The sequence below is a fragment of the Pezoporus occidentalis genome, unplaced genomic scaffold, assembly GCF_034315485.1.
Source record: "Pezoporus occidentalis ecotype Australia unplaced genomic scaffold, CSIRO_AGI_Poc_V1 ctg12, whole genome shotgun sequence".
Taxonomy (NCBI): domain Eukaryota; kingdom Metazoa; phylum Chordata; class Aves; order Psittaciformes; family Psittacidae; genus Pezoporus; species Pezoporus occidentalis.
This window is the reverse complement of record NW_026912994.1, coordinates 5,496,319-5,515,397: the sequence shown is the minus strand read 5'-3', so window position 1 is coordinate 5,515,397 and position 19,079 is coordinate 5,496,319. Positions and strand designations below refer to the sequence as shown.

At 41.2% G+C, this 19,079-nt stretch overlaps 1 protein-coding gene across 1 annotated transcript in view; it reads right to left on the bottom strand.

Annotated features, from left to right (window-relative positions):
• Positions 1 to 490: 490 nt before the first annotated feature.
• The window catches only part of MUC13 (mucin 13, cell surface associated), a 32,087-nt gene continuing 13,498 nt past the window's right edge, over positions 491 to 19,079 (bottom strand). The window contains exons 3-12 of the mRNA XM_062607061.1: positions 15,471 to 15,593; positions 14,452 to 14,558; positions 12,770 to 12,828; positions 12,063 to 12,211; positions 10,647 to 10,772; positions 9,244 to 9,355; positions 7,621 to 7,658; positions 5,760 to 5,847; positions 4,456 to 4,648; positions 491 to 2,731 (exon numbers count right to left, since the gene is read on the bottom strand). Of these exons, the coding sequence (XP_062463045.1) occupies positions 2,681 to 2,731; positions 4,456 to 4,648; positions 5,760 to 5,847; positions 7,621 to 7,658; positions 9,244 to 9,355; positions 10,647 to 10,772; positions 12,063 to 12,211; positions 12,770 to 12,828; positions 14,452 to 14,558; positions 15,471 to 15,593 (1,046 nt within the window). The 3' untranslated portion in view covers positions 491 to 2,680. The remainder of the gene's footprint in view (positions 2,732 to 4,455; positions 4,649 to 5,759; positions 5,848 to 7,620; positions 7,659 to 9,243; positions 9,356 to 10,646; positions 10,773 to 12,062; positions 12,212 to 12,769; positions 12,829 to 14,451; positions 14,559 to 15,470; positions 15,594 to 19,079) is intronic.

Below are 19,079 nucleotides of genomic sequence, written 5' to 3'. Positions count from 1 at the left end.
CATCCTGTGTCTCTGGGGAAAAGACGGATGAGAGATCCCAGGACATGAAACGAGTTTTGGCAGTTCTCTGAAGCCTCTTGCCCTGGATGTGGGCATCTCGTCTCTCACACTGACAGATGAGGATAGCATTCAGCTCCCCTTTCTCTGGATTTTGAAGGATGGGCAGCTGAAACAAAGCATGAGCCAAATGGCGGCAGTCATAAAACACCACAAAGACTTATTTTCCATGATCACATTTCCCGACAGAATTACACATTGCTAATAGCCAAACGAAAGAGAAACATCTGAAAGTTTGCCTTTTCAGCACAGAATTCCAGTCCAGATAAAATAACTGTAGCTGCCTTTGAAATGCCAGAGTAGTATGGTTACCTCAGGATCTGATAGCCCCTCCCCACCACAGGCTAAATGAGACCCGATTGCAGTTGCAGAAGTTAGCTTTGAGCTAGTGCAATGAAAATTCCTACGCAGTTAAATGACAAAAGCACCTGACTCTTTTTGCTCCTTTTATTACCAGTGACAGCAGATAATCTAGGTATCACATCCTCAATAAAGTTTTGCTGCATTAAAGTGTCATTTACTGTTGAGCTTTCAGCTGCACTTCCAACCGCTATTGGTTTGCAGAAGAATAAGAGATAACACTTAATAGTCTTTCCATGGGCCCCTGCAGCAGGCTACTGTTACATGTATTTTAGGGATCCTCTGCACTAAGCTGATAGAACCTGGCAATTAACTTCAATGAAAGACCATGATGTACGGGCTTTTTCTTGATAAAGAAAAAATCTATTAGAATCCATGTAACCTTGAGTTTCAGTCTGCTGTATTAAGTAGGGGAGGAGCAGGTATCTAAGCAATAGCAGCTGGCTGAAGCCAGTAAATCTACACTGAGCTTTGTGACTCTTTTTTTGCCATTTGTTCTGCCTGTATCCCACCTATTTTTCAACTGGAAGAAAGAAACAGTGAAAACACAGGAAAAAAAACAGAACTAAAGTTACACCTTTTCTCATCAGGCTACTTCTGAACTACTGCCCATTGCAGGCAGTTCAGAGAGAGCCAGGTCTATCTTCCTTTGCTAGAGAAGCCACATGAGAAAGATCAGGACTGGTTAGTTCTCAATTTTCAACTGCATAGCTGGTGGATGGGAGCCGGTTTTGATCACCGAGAACACTGGAACAACCCATCTGCATGCACATCCTAGTAACTTCTTCAGCTGCACACAGTGTTTTCTACCACTGGCCCCAGATTTGTCATTTAAGCTGAAAGACACTTCCTTTTTAGCTGTGTGACATTAACAGACCCATACACACAAAGCTGCCATCACGGAGAGCAGCTTGGCCAGCATTTTCAAAGCTGACCAAGTTGCACTAACTACCCAGTTCGAATCAAAAAATAATTACAGAAAAATGGTGCCAGCCTTAAAACACTAAACACCTTAACTTCGTTAATATCTAACACTATTTCTGGTCAGAACCTCTGACTGAAAGCTGGGTGCTGATGAAACCAGTCTGTGCACACTTGCATCTAAACGCTGCACAAGTTGTAACATAAAACAGTCTCTGGAATTGTAAAATACCCCACTTACACCACTGGGAAGCAATATAAAAAAAGCCTTGGTACTGTGAAACAATAATGTTTAATAGGAAAAATTTTAATAGGAAAAGTTAAAAACCAAAACACAAAATATAACATGGAATTAAGTGATGATGTAAATGGGTTTAACCTTTAAATATATGTAGATATTTGTGCATATATATATTATAAATATATTCACAGAAATGTTAATGCTAGTCAATGGATAATTCATACTCAGTAAAGTATGATAAAATGTGGATTCTTTTACGGATTTATTGAGAGTGTCTGAGTAATAAAAAAAAAAAAAAAGAAAAAAAGCCCCTCAAACAAAATCATTCAATGAAAACACAAAGAGTATAAGAGAAAAAAATGCTAACACTTTCCACAGGAACTGAGAATGTAAAATCAATGTGGTTGTGCAAGATGAAGAACAATAGTGTTTGTTTGAAGATGTTGTTTCTTGTCATTGTATTGGGAAGGAAGGCTGTGTAAAAGATCAGACAAGTACCATTGTCTCTCACAACACATGTCAGCAGAGATCTGAACAGAATGCTTTCACATAGGAAATTTTAGGGGGGTTGAGGGGGGGGGGGGGAAAGACTGTATCTGATGTAGTATAAAGAAAAAGGTTAGGTTCTCATGAAGAACAGTTTTGATCTTCCCAAAGCCATGCAGGCTGCCTCTAGCTGAAATAGAGTGAGCACAAATGTAGGCAAAGATCAGGGCGATGACATTTGCACTATCACACATATTGCCTGGACCATCTTCCAGAAGAACTGAAAAACAGCAGGTTAAACCCCTGCTATCTTGTCTACACTCACTTTCTTGCCATTGTACTGGCCTGAAAGAATTCTGGTGTTCACTGGAGCCCCCTAACTCTTGTGAGAGTCATTGTTTTCCTCCTACCCTCTGCTTCATTTTCTCTTATTTCAGAGAGTTGTCCATGATCTCTTTCAAGCAGGGGTTTTCCTTTAGAAAATCTTCAGAGAAGCTGGGGCTGTAGATTTTGTTGTCTCTTGTGCTGAAGTATCTGCATTGGTGAGAGGCTGTGAAACGATTTGGTCTGACCCATTGCTGTGGTGGTCATCCATCTTTATACCGCTCTGGTCACTTAATATTTGCTCTGCATCCTAAAGCCGTCATGCTCCCGTGATATTTCATACTGAAAAGAATTTGGACAAGAAAAGAAAGAAATAAAGAGTAACTCTGGGTCAGAAAGCGCCTTTCTCAGAATAGTTCAGCATGTAGCACACTGCACGATAGCCCTCTCTCTGTGGCACACCAGTTCTCAAGGACTACCAAACAGGCAGATTTTTGTCAGTGAAAAGTTGACATCTTTGGAAAGTTAGAAATGCTAAAATCTATGTGAATCTGACCAACCAACTAACTAAATAGATGTTTTTCTTCTCTTAATTGGCAGCTTTTTAAAAGGTGGGGTTTTTTTTTAAACATCAGGTTTCACTTGGAGTACTGTGTACAGTTCTGGTGTCCTCAACATAAAAAGGACATGGAACTGTTGGAACAAGTCCAGAGGAGGGCCACAAGGATGATCAGGGGACTGGAGCAACTCCCATAGGAAGACAGGCTGAGCAAGTTGGGGCTGTTCAGCCTGGAGAAGAGAAGGCTGCATGGAGACCTCATAGCAGCCTTCCGGTATCTGAAGGGGGGCTATGGGGATGCTGGGGAGGGACTCTTCATTAGGGACTGTAGTGACAGGACAAGGGGTAATGGGCTCAAACTTAAACAGGGGAAGTTTAAATTGGCTATAAGGAAGAAGTTCTTTCCTGTTAGGATGGTGAGGCACTGGAATGGGTTGCCCAAGGAAGTTGTGGATGCTCCATCCCTGGCGATGTTCAAGGCCAGGTTGGACAGAGCCTTGGGTGATATGGTTTAGTGTGAGGTGTCCCTGCCCATGGCAGGGGTGTTGGAACTTGAAGATCTTAAGGTCCTTTCCCACCCTAACTATTCTATGATTCTATGATGGTTTAGGCCTCAATTCCACAAACTGAATTTAAAACAATTTAAAACAATTAAACAGTTTTTCTTCTCTAAACAGTAGATTTTTGCACCATAGAGGTGGAGTTAAAATGTCATTTCAAATGGGACAATGTTTTTCCCATTTACTCGACACATGTAGAATCCAGCAAATTAATCATATCACAGCATAGCACTTCTCAAGACCTTGCTCCCTCAGCAGCAACCTTGCAGAGTTCAAAGATAAAACAGGCAGTTTTTTTTCAGAACACACGGTCCAACTAATGACATGCCTCTGCTGAACAGACTCCCCTGGGCTGTATCAGTGCCAACAGCTGTGCTAGCTTTTTCATGGCACTTCACCCCTTTGCAACGCTGCAGCAACTGTAGAGGTTCTTGCTGTGAAATAGGCAGTGGCAGAGTGGGTGGGAGAACAGCCACCCTCTGGACAGCTCTGCCAACTTAAGCTGACTCTAAATCTTGCATGAGGTTGCAACCAGGAAGTGCCACTGCAGCACCTATTGACACTACAACTGGCTTAAAAGAAGCACAGGTTGAAACAGCCTGTGATGCTTGCATGTGCACCTGTGCTGAAGAATGTGTTCAGTCAACACAGACAGATGTCCTAGAACACAGCAGACCACTTGGTAGCCAAACTGTTGCTTTAACCCTTGCTTTTCACGTATTCCTTCTGAGACTCGAGGATGACTACTGGGGCTCTAGAAAGGGCTTCATAAGATGGGTGCAGATCTCTGTATTAAGGGATTTTTTTTCAGCTTCAACTGCGTCCTTCATACCACTTCTAGATCAAGGGAGGATGGACAGAGTGGGGTTTAGGTTCCAAACATGTCTGTAGCCCACAGTGTTACAGTTCAGGAACACAATTCCTGTAGGCCTCTGTGAAACACTTACCAAATCATCATATTGACCTCTGTTTGTTGAACGCATCTCATACGGGTTGTTTGGCTGATACCCTGGGTTCACATGGCCAGAAGTGGTCTGGACTCGAGGGAACATCCTGGTCTGTCCATCAGCAGAGGTATTTGAGTTGGAATATCCTGACTTTATCAGTCTTTTCTGTTCTGGATCTTGCCTGTGCTTGTTTCTTCAGAGGAAACAAAAGAACAAGGGAGGTTTTAAGTCCCTTTAGTATGCCTCACTTATTGAGTAAGTCTAACTTCTTGAATTGTCCACTCCCACCTTAATTTGAATGTTCAGTCCTATTCTGAAACCTGAAACAGATTTTTCTAGCATACCTATTGCAAAACCCTTGTTTTCAATGGTAGAGTACAAAGTTTGGCATCTCTTATCACAGACGGGGCTAATCTACCAGGAGGGACAGAGGGGGACTTTGACCTCTTTCAACTGGTTCCTAGAGTGAAGAGGTTTCCTTCACCACCACTAGCTTTAATTGGCTATTCAGAGGAAGAAATGAGGCATTCCTTAGGCCCAGTTAAAAAAAAGTTGCCCTCATGCCTGCAGCCAATGCTGGAGACTCAAATGATGCATTTGAATTGTCTGTGATCACAAGTCCAGACATTCCACACACACTTGTGCACCTGCTGGCAAGCTGTACTGCTATGGGCAGTCTTGTAAGCACCTTTAGGTGGGCAGCACTGAGGAACTGCTTGAGGATTTCTGTATTTATGGTATGCAACATAGTATTTCTATATTTATTGTATGCAACATAGTATTTCTATATTTATTGTGTGGGGGGAAGTGAAGAAGTGCAACTGCAATTGGGAATTTGCCAGCACACCAGGAATAGCAAGCTTTAAAGAGATTCTTGACTGGAAATGTCACCTGTATTGAACTGAACAGGGCACGCCAGGCCTTGAGCTGCAGTGCTAGCAGGGAAAGCTGCAGAGGGTCTGAATTTGGGCCACACAGCTTTCTGATATCAACATCTTTCTTCAGTCTTATTTAGATACCATATCAGAACTGGCTAGGGCAGGATTAGGATTAATGTGTTAAGGTGTATATTTTGAAGACTTGGCTGAATCTTTTATAGTTGATTTCACAGCAAGAAAATAAATACTTCTGGGAAGATCACACAGGCAAAACCAAATTCTAATGGCTACATGACTTAAATGAACTTGTCTGTCCAACTAGGAATGCAACCACATTCGCAACCATGGCCCTCTCTAAATTTCTGCTTAGTTCTCTAGAAACATGCAGCAATGCAGCTTCTATTCAATTGTAAGAAATACTCTTACCTTGCTGAAACAATAGAGACTGCTATCAGCAAACTCAGGATTATGGCTCCAAGCACTGTACCCACTATTATAAGGATGAGTTCTGTACCTGGGAAGAGAAAAACAAACCACCAAACCAAACAAGAAACATCAACTGAAATCTCATGGTAAATATTGAAAATTAAGTCTTTGCCCTGTCATCTTATTACGAGGTGGAGTGGTAGAGGAAAGAAAGGGGAGAAGGGGGAGGAAAGGAGGAAAGGAGGGAGAGAGGAATGAAGAGAGGAAGTGAAGAGGGAGAGGGGAAGGACGGAAAGGAGAGAGGGAAGCAGGCAGGCAGGCAGGAAGTTTATTATTAGCGTTTCTAAAATTTGTGTTTAAATTCATAGTGTGTTGATTTTGTGCTGATTAGCTTTTTCATTTGCTTTATAAAAAAGGTCTTAAAAGTCCCCAAATTTCACTAGAAAAATATGTTCTATGTGACAAAAAAGTGTCTTTCCTTCCAAACATTTACACCTGGTAAGATTCACTGTGCTGCACGAAAACTACCATTCACCAATCTCCAACCTCTCAAGCAAAACCAGAAGAAAACCCTTGAAAATCTCATAGCCATGGAAACAGGTATGTTAAACATGGATAATTTAAGATTAGAACAGTGTGAGACTCCAAAGGGCCACATAGGTAGACCATCTGCTCAAATAAAGCCAAAGGAAGTGTGAGAAGTGAAGAATCATAATTATTTGGTTTTTAACCTTTCTTCAACTGTATTAGATGTTCTGAGTTTAGGCATATGCAAACAATAGAAGACATGAATAATGTCCTCACCTAAACTAGATGATGGTGGAAACTGGCAAAGTTGAAGCAATCACCTGCAAAACTGACTCAGAAAAGGGAGGAAGTTTTGGAAGGTCCATCTGATTAGCTTTTTCAGATGGCTACAGTTATGAGATAACACAGAGTCATCATCTCTTCACTGGTATAGAGTACTAGGTACTATGCAGTGCTTGCAAGGCAAAGAACAAGCCAGAACCAGTAGCTAGATATTAAAGCAGAAATATTTCAAATGAGAATAATCCACTGACTTTTTAGTAAAGATGGCAATTAACTACAGGACAAACAAATCTATTGGTGCTGAGTTCAGCATTGCATAACTTTAGATGAGGACTAAATGTTTTTCTGTTAAATAACCTGTGTTTGTTAGACTTAAAACTACTCGTCTTAATGCAGAGGTCTTAGAGGAAATGCTACTGTCTGCTTGAACATGAGTTTCAAGAGGATTTTTACTTCCAGGCAACAGTGGAATTTCATAGAATCATAGAATAGTTAGGGTTGGAAAGGACCTTAAGATCATCTAGTTCCAACCTCCCTGCTGTGGGCAGGGACTTATTCAATTTTACCACAAAAGAACAAGCAACAACAGTAAGTGGACTGTATAAGTTATTTGTAAGCATGACATTAAATCTTTTAAAATAGCATCTTTTGAATTATTTCACATAGCTATACAGGGTGGAAGAAAGTTAATACACCTTTTAAAACATTGTGTTAAAGACTTAATTTGCCAGCATTCAGCTCTTGAAATTTCCTGACCCCAAGAATAATGCCAAACTGTGGTATAAATATAGAAAGAGAAAAGACCTGGAAATGGGAGAAAATCTGTACTGATATTTGACTTGGATAGCTCTGATATTTATTGCAGTAAGTTCCCATCTTGGGTGTATAGATGGCCCTCTTCTTTCTAACATTTTCCTGCTATCAATACAGCATGGTGGCAACCCTAATAGGGGATAGTGGCACCTCTCATTGCAGGCACATCTCAGGCAGATTAAACACTACCAGGTTTTATTCCATGCTATAATTTAAAATCAGAAATTCTTGTACTTACTGTCCTTGCAGTCCTCCCCAGAGTAGCCCACTGGACAGCTACATGACAGCAAAAATTAAAAAGGGGAAAGAAAAGAAAGATAATATCATCAAGCAGATGATCTTTAAGGTCTTTTCTAACACAAACCATTCTATAATCACAAAATAGCGTAATTCCACATTTTATAAGCAACTTCTCCACAAGGTGTGTTCGTTACAGTTTCCTTTTTAATGCTATCTTTATATTGAATTCTTTAGTTTCATTGTTAGAGTAAAACAGACTGATATTTTCAGAATGATTGGTGAGCCGCATACTCAAAGTTTTGGGTTCTTAGCCTGAAAAATGTCAAGAGGGCCTAATTTTTCCAGAGAACTAACCACTACATCTCTGAGTCACTTGGAATTCCTACCCACTGTCTTTAACAAAAGTGTCAATACAAGGTTTATAAGGACTGGCAGGTCTTAACCTTCCTCCCTTACTAGTTTCTCATATTTAAAATACATTGACTTTACAGTAACAAGTGTTCAGTGTGTAGCAGCAATAACTACAGAAAGAGCTGAATTAATGGATATGGGGAGTAAGGTCCATCTGCTTATTCACAAGAGCAGAGCACAACCAGTCACTTATTCAGCTGCACCAGCAAACAATACTGCTCTGTTCTGATCCTGAGCTAACAGAAATTCCTGCAGAGAGAAAACCAAACCAAAATAACATAGGTCTGAAAGTTATCGGGAAAGAGAGTCCTCTCTGATATCAGTGGAAACTGCCCAGGGATTTGAAGTAAGTCTTGCTTAATGCCTGTTGCTTACTAAATGCTTCAGCATACCAGTTCCTATGGCTCAGTTACTCTGAAGGAGTACATCTTGGTTTCAGCTGGGATAGAGTTAATTTTCTTCCTAGTAGCTTCTGCGGTGCTATGTTTTGGCTTTAGCGTGAGAATAATGTTGATAACACACTGATGGTTTAGTTGTTGCTAAGCAGTGCTGACCCCAAGTCAAGGACTTTTCAGTCTCTCATGTTCTGCCACTGAGGAGTTGCACAAGAAGCCAGGAGGGAACACAGCCAGGACACCTGATCCAAATTAGCACAAGGGGTATTCCATACCACAGCACATCATGCTCAGTGTATAAACTGGGGGGCAGTTGGCTGGAGGCACCGATCATTGCTCACAGGCAGGCTGAGCATGGCCCAGTGGGTGGTGAGCAATTGTATCATGTATCACTGTATTTGGGGGGGTTTATTTCTTTTTCTTCTTGTTGTCTCCCTTTTCATTACATTTTTTAAACAATTTTCATTATTGAACATTTTCCAGCTGGGGTTAAACCATGACAGAATAATTCATGTTTATGTGGGCAACTCTCAAAATAAGCGTAAAGTAGCTTATCCTCTTCACTGGCTCACAGATGACCTTGAATCTCCTTGAATTTCTCCTCAGGTATTATGAGTGCACACCAACAGCTAATGCTGAGCAGTTAAAATGCCCTATCTTGTGACATCATGGGCATTTGTCCACCTGCTAAGGCACCTCTCTGACTCACATAGCTGCAGCCTGTTCTTCAAGATTGAGGGTGACCCCGTGTTAGATGTTCTTTTTGCATATCTTTGCCTAGAATACAGGAACACAAGAAAAAACTGGCTACTCACGGTACACAGTTATCATTCTTCTTTTTAAAGTTAGCCATGCATTTGCATGTTGGAACCGCTCCTACTCTTTCACAGTACTTGTTTTGTTCTGAAGAACAGCTTTCACTGCAGTCTGTATTTTCAGAGGGAAAAAATACCGAGTGAATTGAAGGTAGCCCCCAAAAAAATCAACATTGGAGAAATCTCCCCTTCCACCAATTTTTTTTTTTTTTAATTGTACTGTAAACACACACAACTTTATTGCATTTCAAAGCACCAAAATGGCTTTTTTAGGGCTATACCTGTGTAGAACAGAAACTGAAATACAAAAGCACAAAATTAGAAGCAAACAGTCTCTGTTTAAAACCATAGCTCCATCCACAGGCAGCAATGACTTGCAATTTGATGTCACAGCAGATGAGTTGTATTGCAATTGATCTAAAACTGGATGAGATTCAGACAGGTTAGGGTGCAAGGGCCTACAATGGGCCACGCTTACACTGGGTCACATCTCACTGGACTTTATTGTAGTCAGCTTTCGTGATTTAATCATGAGTGTTTGTAACATTTGTTGTTTTTCCTAAAATCTCATATCTCAGACTTTTTTTCTGTAGTGTGAAAATTTTAGTTTTCATGGGAAGAAAATAAGGTACATCTCACATCTGTAGAAATATAACCACAGTACTCATTAAAAGATTCAAAAAAGCAAGTAAATAAAATCCCAAAAACTAACAGTTCCTAAAAATCACATAAATCATTCTTCCCACAAAAACCCAGATAAACACAGATAATGCCATTTTATAACTACAAAAAAGGGACAGAGCTTTAAGAGATCATGTAGTCAATCGTGAGACTTCCAGCTCTGTCAGTCCCCACAGCTGCCTCCATGTAATGCCTAGAATTTATTCCCAAAATGTGTCCTGGCAGAGAAGGCTGTAAATATTGGATTCAATTTAAATAATTCAATTTAAGATCATAAAGTGGTCTGGGTTGAAAGGGACCTTAAAGATCATCTAGTACCAACCCCCCTCCCATGAGCTGGGACACTTTCCACTAAGACAAGGTTGCTCAAAGCTCCATTCAACTTCACCTTGAACACTGCCAGGGATGTGGCATTTTTCCATCCTTTACCTATTTAACTTTTGATTCCTACCAAGAGTTTAAGAATGCATTTAATGAGTTGCCTAGTCCCTGGTTTCGGTGATAGTTTTATCAGGCTTTAGTATTTTATTCTACTAGGACAGAATTATGGGTGTGTTTGAAGTGAAACATGAGAATGTGTTTCTATGGTTTTCTTTAAAAGACAAACATTCTCTGATTTTTAGAGGTTAGCACATTTGCAGAGCACCCTTTTCAAAAAGGGACTGAGGCAGGGAATAACAAGGTCAGCCTTCCAGGGATAGATAAAGTAGCCAGGTTCTTACCTGAACAAGAACGTTCATCCCATTCTGTCTTTGCAAAATCATCCTGGCATAAGCATTCTGGATACATAGCTTCTTTGCAGTATGTAGTTTGAGTATCACATTTAAAAGCAGCACAGTATGTTGCAACTTTAAAAGAGAAACAGTCAGGAAGCAAACCTGAGCACTATTAGTATGATTTCACAGAAAGGAGTGCACTTGCTCAGTAAATCATAAACCAATTATTTAGTAAGTTCAAAAAAAACCCCAACTGCAAGTCCTTTTTTTGGGAAGATCAGTATCACAGGTATTTGGACAAGTCTTTTCCCTAGCTCTTTACAAGTTAAGGTCCTGTTTCTATCACATCTTCTGACCTTGTTTGCCAGCATTCTACAACTGCCTCGAAACCTTCAGATCTCCCAGTCCACCACACAGGAAATTCTACCGATAGGTTCATATTCTGAACTCTGACTTTTTGACTTACCTTAAATCAACTGTAGAAAATACCCAGCACTTATCTTTCTATGACTAAACTGTGAGTCCATATCCCGTGCAGTTCTACGTAGATACAAGTATTTACAGGCATGCAGCTCATTTCATTATCCATATTATCACGCTGTTTGCCCAACATGTTGCTATTTAGGTCCATGTCCCAGTGGTGGGAATGGTTTACAAACCTCATTGGGTGGAATACAGTGGAGGGATGTGATTGTCCTGGTGCTTTTTTTTTTTTTTTTTCTGTTTCCCTCTTAGGTTTAGGATCAGCACATAGGAAATGTCATGATTGAAGTGGACACAGTCACCTTTAGAGACCAAACTCAGGCTATAAGCCAGGAAATGGACTCCTTTAATTATTAGCTGCGCCTTTTACAAAAGCTGATTTCAAAGTATGAGTATATTTAAAAAAAATAAAAAAAAAATCAGTATTTCATTTAGAAAATCATTCTCCAAGTATTACACTTTTAGTTATGTGAGACTTCACAGGTTTAGAGCTATGAATCACTTAGTTCCTAGACTAATGAGTGAGGCCTTGCTTCAATTACTACAGTTAATTATGGAAGAAGTAATCTAAAGAGAGTTTCATCCTATTTTGCCGGTAAAATACTGGCTTATTCTCAGAAGCACAATACATGTACATATTCAGTCCTGATTTTTCCAGCTGCTTAACATTCAGCAGGTTAAAATCAACATGCAACTTGGGAATGAGTATTTTTTTTTTTTCTTCATACAAGAAGTAGAAAGCGTTAACAAGGCAATAAAGCCCAGCACTGAATGGTTGAGCCTTCAAAATTACCTAAGATTGAACATTCAGCTCCTTAAAATCAACAAGGCTTATGCCCTGATGAGCTTTGATGAGCACACTGAAATGTTCTAACCAGCTTTGAAGACAGGAAACTCTGTTTCTGCCGATTATTTACTTCACAGTAAAGAATTACATACCTGTGTATGCAGAGACATAGTTCGATTCATTTATTTCAGCATATATTGCATTAGTAACTGTTACATTGGTTACATTTGAGTTGTCCTTAAACAGGTTTGTCACTGTTACACTCAGTCGAGAAGAAGCTCTGCTTTCTTTCTGAATCTGTCTGAAAAGTACAGATAACACCATTTTAAAGTCTTATATTATCTATATGGATAGCAAGCTACATGCAAACACAAGAGAAGACTTCTGCCAAACTTTCTTTTCTCCCCTAGCTTCCTTCATCCTAAAATGTAAGTAGAAGCTAGCTGGATTGGGTTCAGCTGGAGAGCACCAAATGCACAATGAGATGCAACGGCCTTCTATAATGAGGATATTTCTTCAATTAAATTGGGAATCCAAGTTGGGCCTGTTCACTTAACTATCACAATTGCAGAGCCATGTTAGATACCACAGGGAATGCTAGTTATAGCACAGTGCAATATGAAGTGTGCTAAAAGTGAAACATCTGCTGCTGAGCTGTTTCAGCCAGCACACTTCACAGATGTATTGGAAATCCATGGGGTAAAAATAGGGCCAGCATCCCAGGAACTTTAAAACTACAAAAAAAAACAGGGGGCATACTGAACTGAACTCATCCCATATTCTTTCTTGAACTAGGTACTCTGTGGAAAACATTAAAATAGGGTGTGTAGGAAGCTAAGTGTGCTAAAGTCAAACTCACTGAATTTCCACGATGACAGTCTCTGCAAAGCCATCTAAATCTTTGAAGGCATCCTTAAACTGTAAATAAGAGCAGTAAATGAATTGGAGTTACAGGCAAGCAGAAACATAGACCAAAATCACATAAACCACTTAGGCTTCAGCTGTAAAGTTTTAATCCAGAGCATGATACTATCATTACAAATAAAGCAAGTCGATCTGTAACATCCACTGTGCAAGGTATAGCAGAAAAGATGCAGTGGGGTGGTGATGCAGAACAGGAAATACGGGAGAGCAGTTGAAGGATGAAGAGACATGAGTTGGATGGATGTCAGGCAGTGCACTAGAGTTGACCGGCTGGATAGCTACAGATACTCCCTTGCAGAGCCATTACTTAGAAGGGTATCTCTGTGATACCAACCTAAGAATAAGTAAAGGGAAGAGGGAGAAGTAGACATCCTTACAGATGCCATGCGTCACTTAGATGTAGTGAAGTGGGATCATCAGGGGTTGATCTTGATCAGGGGAGAAGCACAGCACTGATGAAATCACTGGGGGTTGGATAGGGTCAGTAGAAAAGTCACTGTTCTACCTCATCCCTTGTGAAGCAGGGAACAACTGGTCCAACAACTTGTGTGGCAGCTGCCTCCAACTGCCGCACAAGCAGAAGGCACAGTGGGAAAATCCTAAGATATCTAAGCCAACTGAAAAATAAATTATCCTTCTTTTTAATAACATTAAAACTCTTTCCTATGCTACTTTCACTTTTGCATACTATTACATATCTATTCTAGTGCTGCAGATAAGGCACTTCTGTAGCCATGTCATGAAAAACTGTTGGACGAAAAGGCTGATGAAAATCTTCATTTAACATTCTGGAGGGACAATTTTTGATTGCTTCCTGATAAAACATTCATAGCAAGCAACAGAATATCATGAAGAATTTGATAATCATTTTTTTATGAATTGTGATTAATATTTGGTGAATATTTTTTGAGCAGCTGTCTGGTAGAGGCATACCTCTTCTTTCTTACTTCCAGAAATAAATATACTTGTTTCAATGTGGCAATATAAATTTATCCAGGAAATCCATTACCAGACTTTATCCATAATGATAAAATGCTCAAAATTTGTAATATCCATTTCACTAATAGTATTAAAATTCTAATACTGGTATGCTTATGGAAAAGGTTTATTATTTAAGTATTTAGACACAGCTGGACAGCCATTCTGAAAAGTCTGTGCTGTGTGGAAACAATTGTTGGGTTTTTTTTAGAAGAAGTTCATTTTTACTCATACCGCTGAGTATTACTGAGCCCTCAACAAACAGCTGAGATCAGAAACTAAATGCACAGCAAAGTTTTGCTCAGCCCCATGGTTTCTGGAGTGGGAATGGTGAAAAATACAGAGCAATTTATGTGAGAACTTCCCAGAATAAAAGTGGCACTTAAAATGCAGATCTTACTTATTTCAGGTACATATCTTCATTTCATCAAGAGTCATGCATGTACTAATCTGAGGGCAAAATTCAAGTATTTTATGAATAGCTCTAAACTAGTGTGAAGCATTCTTTGAAAGAAATATATTTCTCAGGTAAGAAATTCTAGGCTCCACACTACAGACAGCGTGTATCCCCTCTGTCTGCATGACATTCAGGGTGGATTACATACACAGAAAAAAAAATCCCCAAACATCGTTACTCACCCATATTGTTATATTTTTTAACACCTCTTCATATTCCAGAGAATTTACAGTTTGAACACTGCTACTGTAAGATCCTGTCAGTGTAATGACACCTGGGAATATTTTCCCTGGAATGAGAACAGAGAATATTAATTAGTTGCAAAGCATTCAAGCAAGTTGCGTTCACCTTAGAGTTCTCCAGTCTTCAGAGATTGGGAAATACAATGCAGAAATCAATCAGTGTTATTTTTCATACACTGCAGGATTTAGTAGCGACAAATGTTTGCTCAATCAATTCAGCCACAATGGGGGACGTACTCTCACTACCTGGGAAGCAGGGAGGATCCTGTACTCAGCTAGACTGGCCGGACTATGAATAATGTTAAACTGTAAGCATGACCTGGAGCTAACAAAAGGTGTTATAGCGTTTAGTTTGAAAATACCCATATTAAGAAAGCCAAATCTGCAGCCACTAAGCAGCTAATGTGGTTCACCATATCTGGGAAAGCAATTCAATGTCTAAGTGCTTCTTTAGGTTCACAAGTCACTCTGACAATCCTGCTTGCTGGCACTTAAATAAGAATTCCTATTTGTTCACACACATGGCCTTCAGCAGCATCTCAGAGCAGAGATGCATTTCAACAAAACTGTGATGAGTATTTAGCAATAGAGAAAATCAATTATTCAGAAGTCTTCATGGGTTTGGGTATTTTTAAACCCTAGCCATTAATATTTGATGTCAGGTTTATACTTTCATTTTCCCCTGCTTTTTACTCATTTTAATCTCCAGCAACCCCAACGGAGAACTTGCCTCTTTTCTTAGCACATTAACCTCTTTGTCTCTTACTGTTTTGTGAGATAACGATCTAGGTCATTGTAGCAGTGGCTGTCTGCAAAGCAAGGCATCATTCAGCAGTCACTTTCCCAGACTGATTATGTTTTCAATTACAACATGAGAACAAAGGATATGGGAAATAAAATTCACCTGAGCAGTTATCTGGGAAGTAAATAAAAATATAGATTGCCCTTCTGTAACTCACCTGCATGACAATTCCCATTGCTATAGTAGAATCCATATTGGCACTGGCAGGTATAATTGCTATATAAAGCAACACAACTAGCCAATTTTTTTCCACAAGGGTCTGGGTTGCAGAAGTCCGTTGCTACAAAGATGAAAAATATCAGGATTTCTATGAAATTGCAGTAGCTACTTCATATACAAAGTAGATCATACATGAAAGGGTTTATATCTACTTCTACTAAAGGAAACTACCAGGAATATTTTTATAGAGTATAGGTGCAATTAAAGAGCACATGGCTATGTTTTGCGTGCTTGGTGTCTGTATAGTAAGCATTTTCTACACACAACCCATCAGGATACCACCGTGAGGACATAGAGTAAGGCTGAAATTCATTATCTCTCATACTAAGCGTTCACCATTTAACTCTACTTAATACTACTAAGCCCCCCAAAAAGTATATCAAGGGTTGCCAAAATCAGTGATTAAGAGAAAAAGGCAGGCTACAATGGCGTGTGTCTTTAATTGTGCACTGGTATGCATTTGCCTTGTTAAAATAAAGTGTCATGGTAGTGTCCTTACCTTCAGACACATTAATAAAATGAAAGCTCCTAAGTTAATCATCATAGTATGCATACCTAAATAGATACCAGAGTATGCTGCTAAGACATTTGTTGCAGGGCTTATAACTGTCACCGTATAATTAATTATATTAACTGGCCACTACACCATACTTCTTCGGCAGTTAAACTTCACAGATTTGTGCTGATTGCTGCCTTTCACTTACTTGCTGGCGTTGTTGTTGAAGATGATGTTGGGTTCGCTCCTGGAAAAGGGAAAATAGTATGTCAGCCATGTTAGTGTCTTGTTACACTGAGGTCATTGAACACAGCATGGTATGATGCCTCCAAACCTTTCCTGGACCCGCTTCTACCTTGCCCTGCACTCTAGTCAGTGCCTTGCCCTCATTTCCTGCAACCTGTTGCTCAGTGTGATTTACCCTGCTTGTCTGCCTGTGATATCTTTTCCCTGGCAACCTCTCTCTCCACTTGATTTGCCCTCTCCCGGCAAATTTTCTTTGTCTGAAAGTTCTGCAGGCTCTGCATATCTCTCCTTCTCCCCCAGTGCCAAGTTAGTCATTGCTACCCAAGACTAGGGCAAGGTTCTTGTTTCCACCCTCACAGCATCTTAATTGTACCTGGAGTATCCTGTAGCTCATGCCTCTGTCCTGAGCCAACCTAGGTCCTCTTAAAGACTTATAAGATCAGTAACACTACAGGAAAAGGTCTAGTTAAACCTTCCTTGAAAATTAACCAGAGAGAGCCTAGCCTAGAAACATGCACAGCAATAAGAAACAGAAAACTCATAGAAATATGAGATAAGCAAATACACCAGAAGAGAGATTTAGCAAGCAAAAGGACATTGGAATAATGTCAAATATTTAAACTTATTTTTTATACAATAGTCTTTGCCTAAAATACAATCACACAATTTCTAAATAATTACATACTATATAAGGATTTTAAACTATGTATTTCAGCAGTATACATAATTTATTAGTTTAAAAATAATTGAAATTTATCCAAATCCTGAGAAAACTGAAGTGCTCCCTGGGACTAGGTCACTACAATCTGGCTTCAGAAGGGGCTGAAGGATCATTTTGGCTCCTTAACGTCACTTCCTCGGGTTATCAATGCCATTGTCTCAGCAATTCTATCGTTATTTCCGCATAAAAAGGAGATGGGAGCACTGGCTAGTGTTTTGTGACAGAAACATCAGGGGTAACTTTGCAGACAGCAGACAGGCACAATGGAGCAGGGGGGTGACAGCAGGAGGGACATGCTCATCTGAGCCTACCATAGAGGACAAGCTGAGGGCAGCTGTGAGAAGGCTTCCCCTCCTCACAGTGACCCAAAAGGAGGTATGATGCACCTACATAGGACATCCAGCGCAACACAGGCACAGGCAGCTTAGCCAGGTAACATCCCCTGACATGGCCGCTCACATTCAGCTTCATGCTGGTGTTTTCCTCCATTTCCATGCTCCAAAAAGCCCCAGGACAATTCCCTGCAAGGACCAGTCTCGGCCTTGCCCTGCACACCTCCTCTGCAGGAGCCTCTTGCACCTGGGACCGGTGCATGAAGCAAAGGCACAAGGCAGGAAAGGAGCAGCCACTTCAAATCTTCTGCAAGACTTTGACCTGACAGCAAAGGTCAGCGGGGAAAGAGGAACAGCTGGGGAGGATTTGCAGCATTGACCCAGGCACCTTTGTCTCCCCTGGGAGAATAACCTGGGCAAATCCAGTCAGGGGAAGGTGTCCCTGTCTGTGCGGACGGTATTGCTCCCTTGGACTGGGTAACTCCTATTGTGCCGTGGAAGGGGCTGACAGAAGGTTTTTGCTCCTTACCTTCACTTCCTTCTGTTGTCTGGCGTTGTCTCAGGAGCTGTATCATTGTTTCCTGATGAAGTGAAAAAGAGGTGGGAGCACTGATTAGTGTTTTGTGTTGGGAAACTGGGTCACAGGCAGGTGTGATGGGAAACCAAGTCCGCTGTGGAGCACAAGCTGAGGGCAGCCATGGAAGGGATTCCCCTCCTCACGGTGACCCAGCATGTATGACCTACCTGCATGGGGCATCCAGCACAACACTGGCACAGGCAGCTTAACCAGGTATGGAGCATCCCTCTCAGGGTATGCTCCATCATCCCCTGACATGCCCGTTCACACTCAGCTTCATGCTGGTGTTTTCCTCCATTTCCATGCTCCAAAAAGCCCCAGGACCAATTCTCTGCAAGGACCGGTCTCGGCCTTGCCCTGCACACCTCCTCTGCAGGAGCCTCTTGCACCTGAGACTGGTGCATGAAGCAAAGGCACAAGGCAGGAAAGGAGCAGCCACTTCAAATCTTCTGTTTGACCTGACAGCAAAGGTCAGCGGGGAAAGAGGAACAGCTGGGGAGGATTTGCAGCATTGGGCACCTTTGTCTCCCCTGGGAGAATAACCTGGGCAAACCCAGTCAGGGGAAGGTGTCTGTCTGTGCGGATCCCCTTTGGAGTGTTTCATGTGTTTTTTGCTCCTTACCTTCACTTCCTTCTGTTGTCGATGGCGTTGTCTCAGGAGCTGTATCATTGTTTCCCGATGAAGTGAAAAGGAGATGGGAGCACTGATCAGTGTTTTGTGTTGGAAACTCTGGGGTAACTGCGTGTGCAGCAGAAACTCTCAGCTGGGAAGTGGGGGACCTGACGGGGTTTAGCTACCAAAGTCCTGGGAACCCTTTCCCAGCCTTTTGGATCTTCCTGGCCATGATGCCTGTGTAGACTGATGTGCCTGCAGTCCTTTCTCCCTCAAATCGCAGTGTGAGCACGTCCCCACACAGGCACTGTATTGTGCCAGCTCAACTGCACTCGCTGGACACAGCTGCCTCATCCATTGGCACATGTGTGACTCCATGCAGGAAACCTATCTTCACCTGCCCAGGTTGAAGGCTGGAGCCAGGACCAAGTGCCAGAGCAGGCTGAGTGGTGCCATTAAGATGCGGATATCCAGCAGAGCCTCTGCTCCCATTGATGCTCTTCTCCCCAGGATCATTTGGGTGAAAAAAGAGGAAGCCGTTCTGTGCGAACGGCAGTCAGGC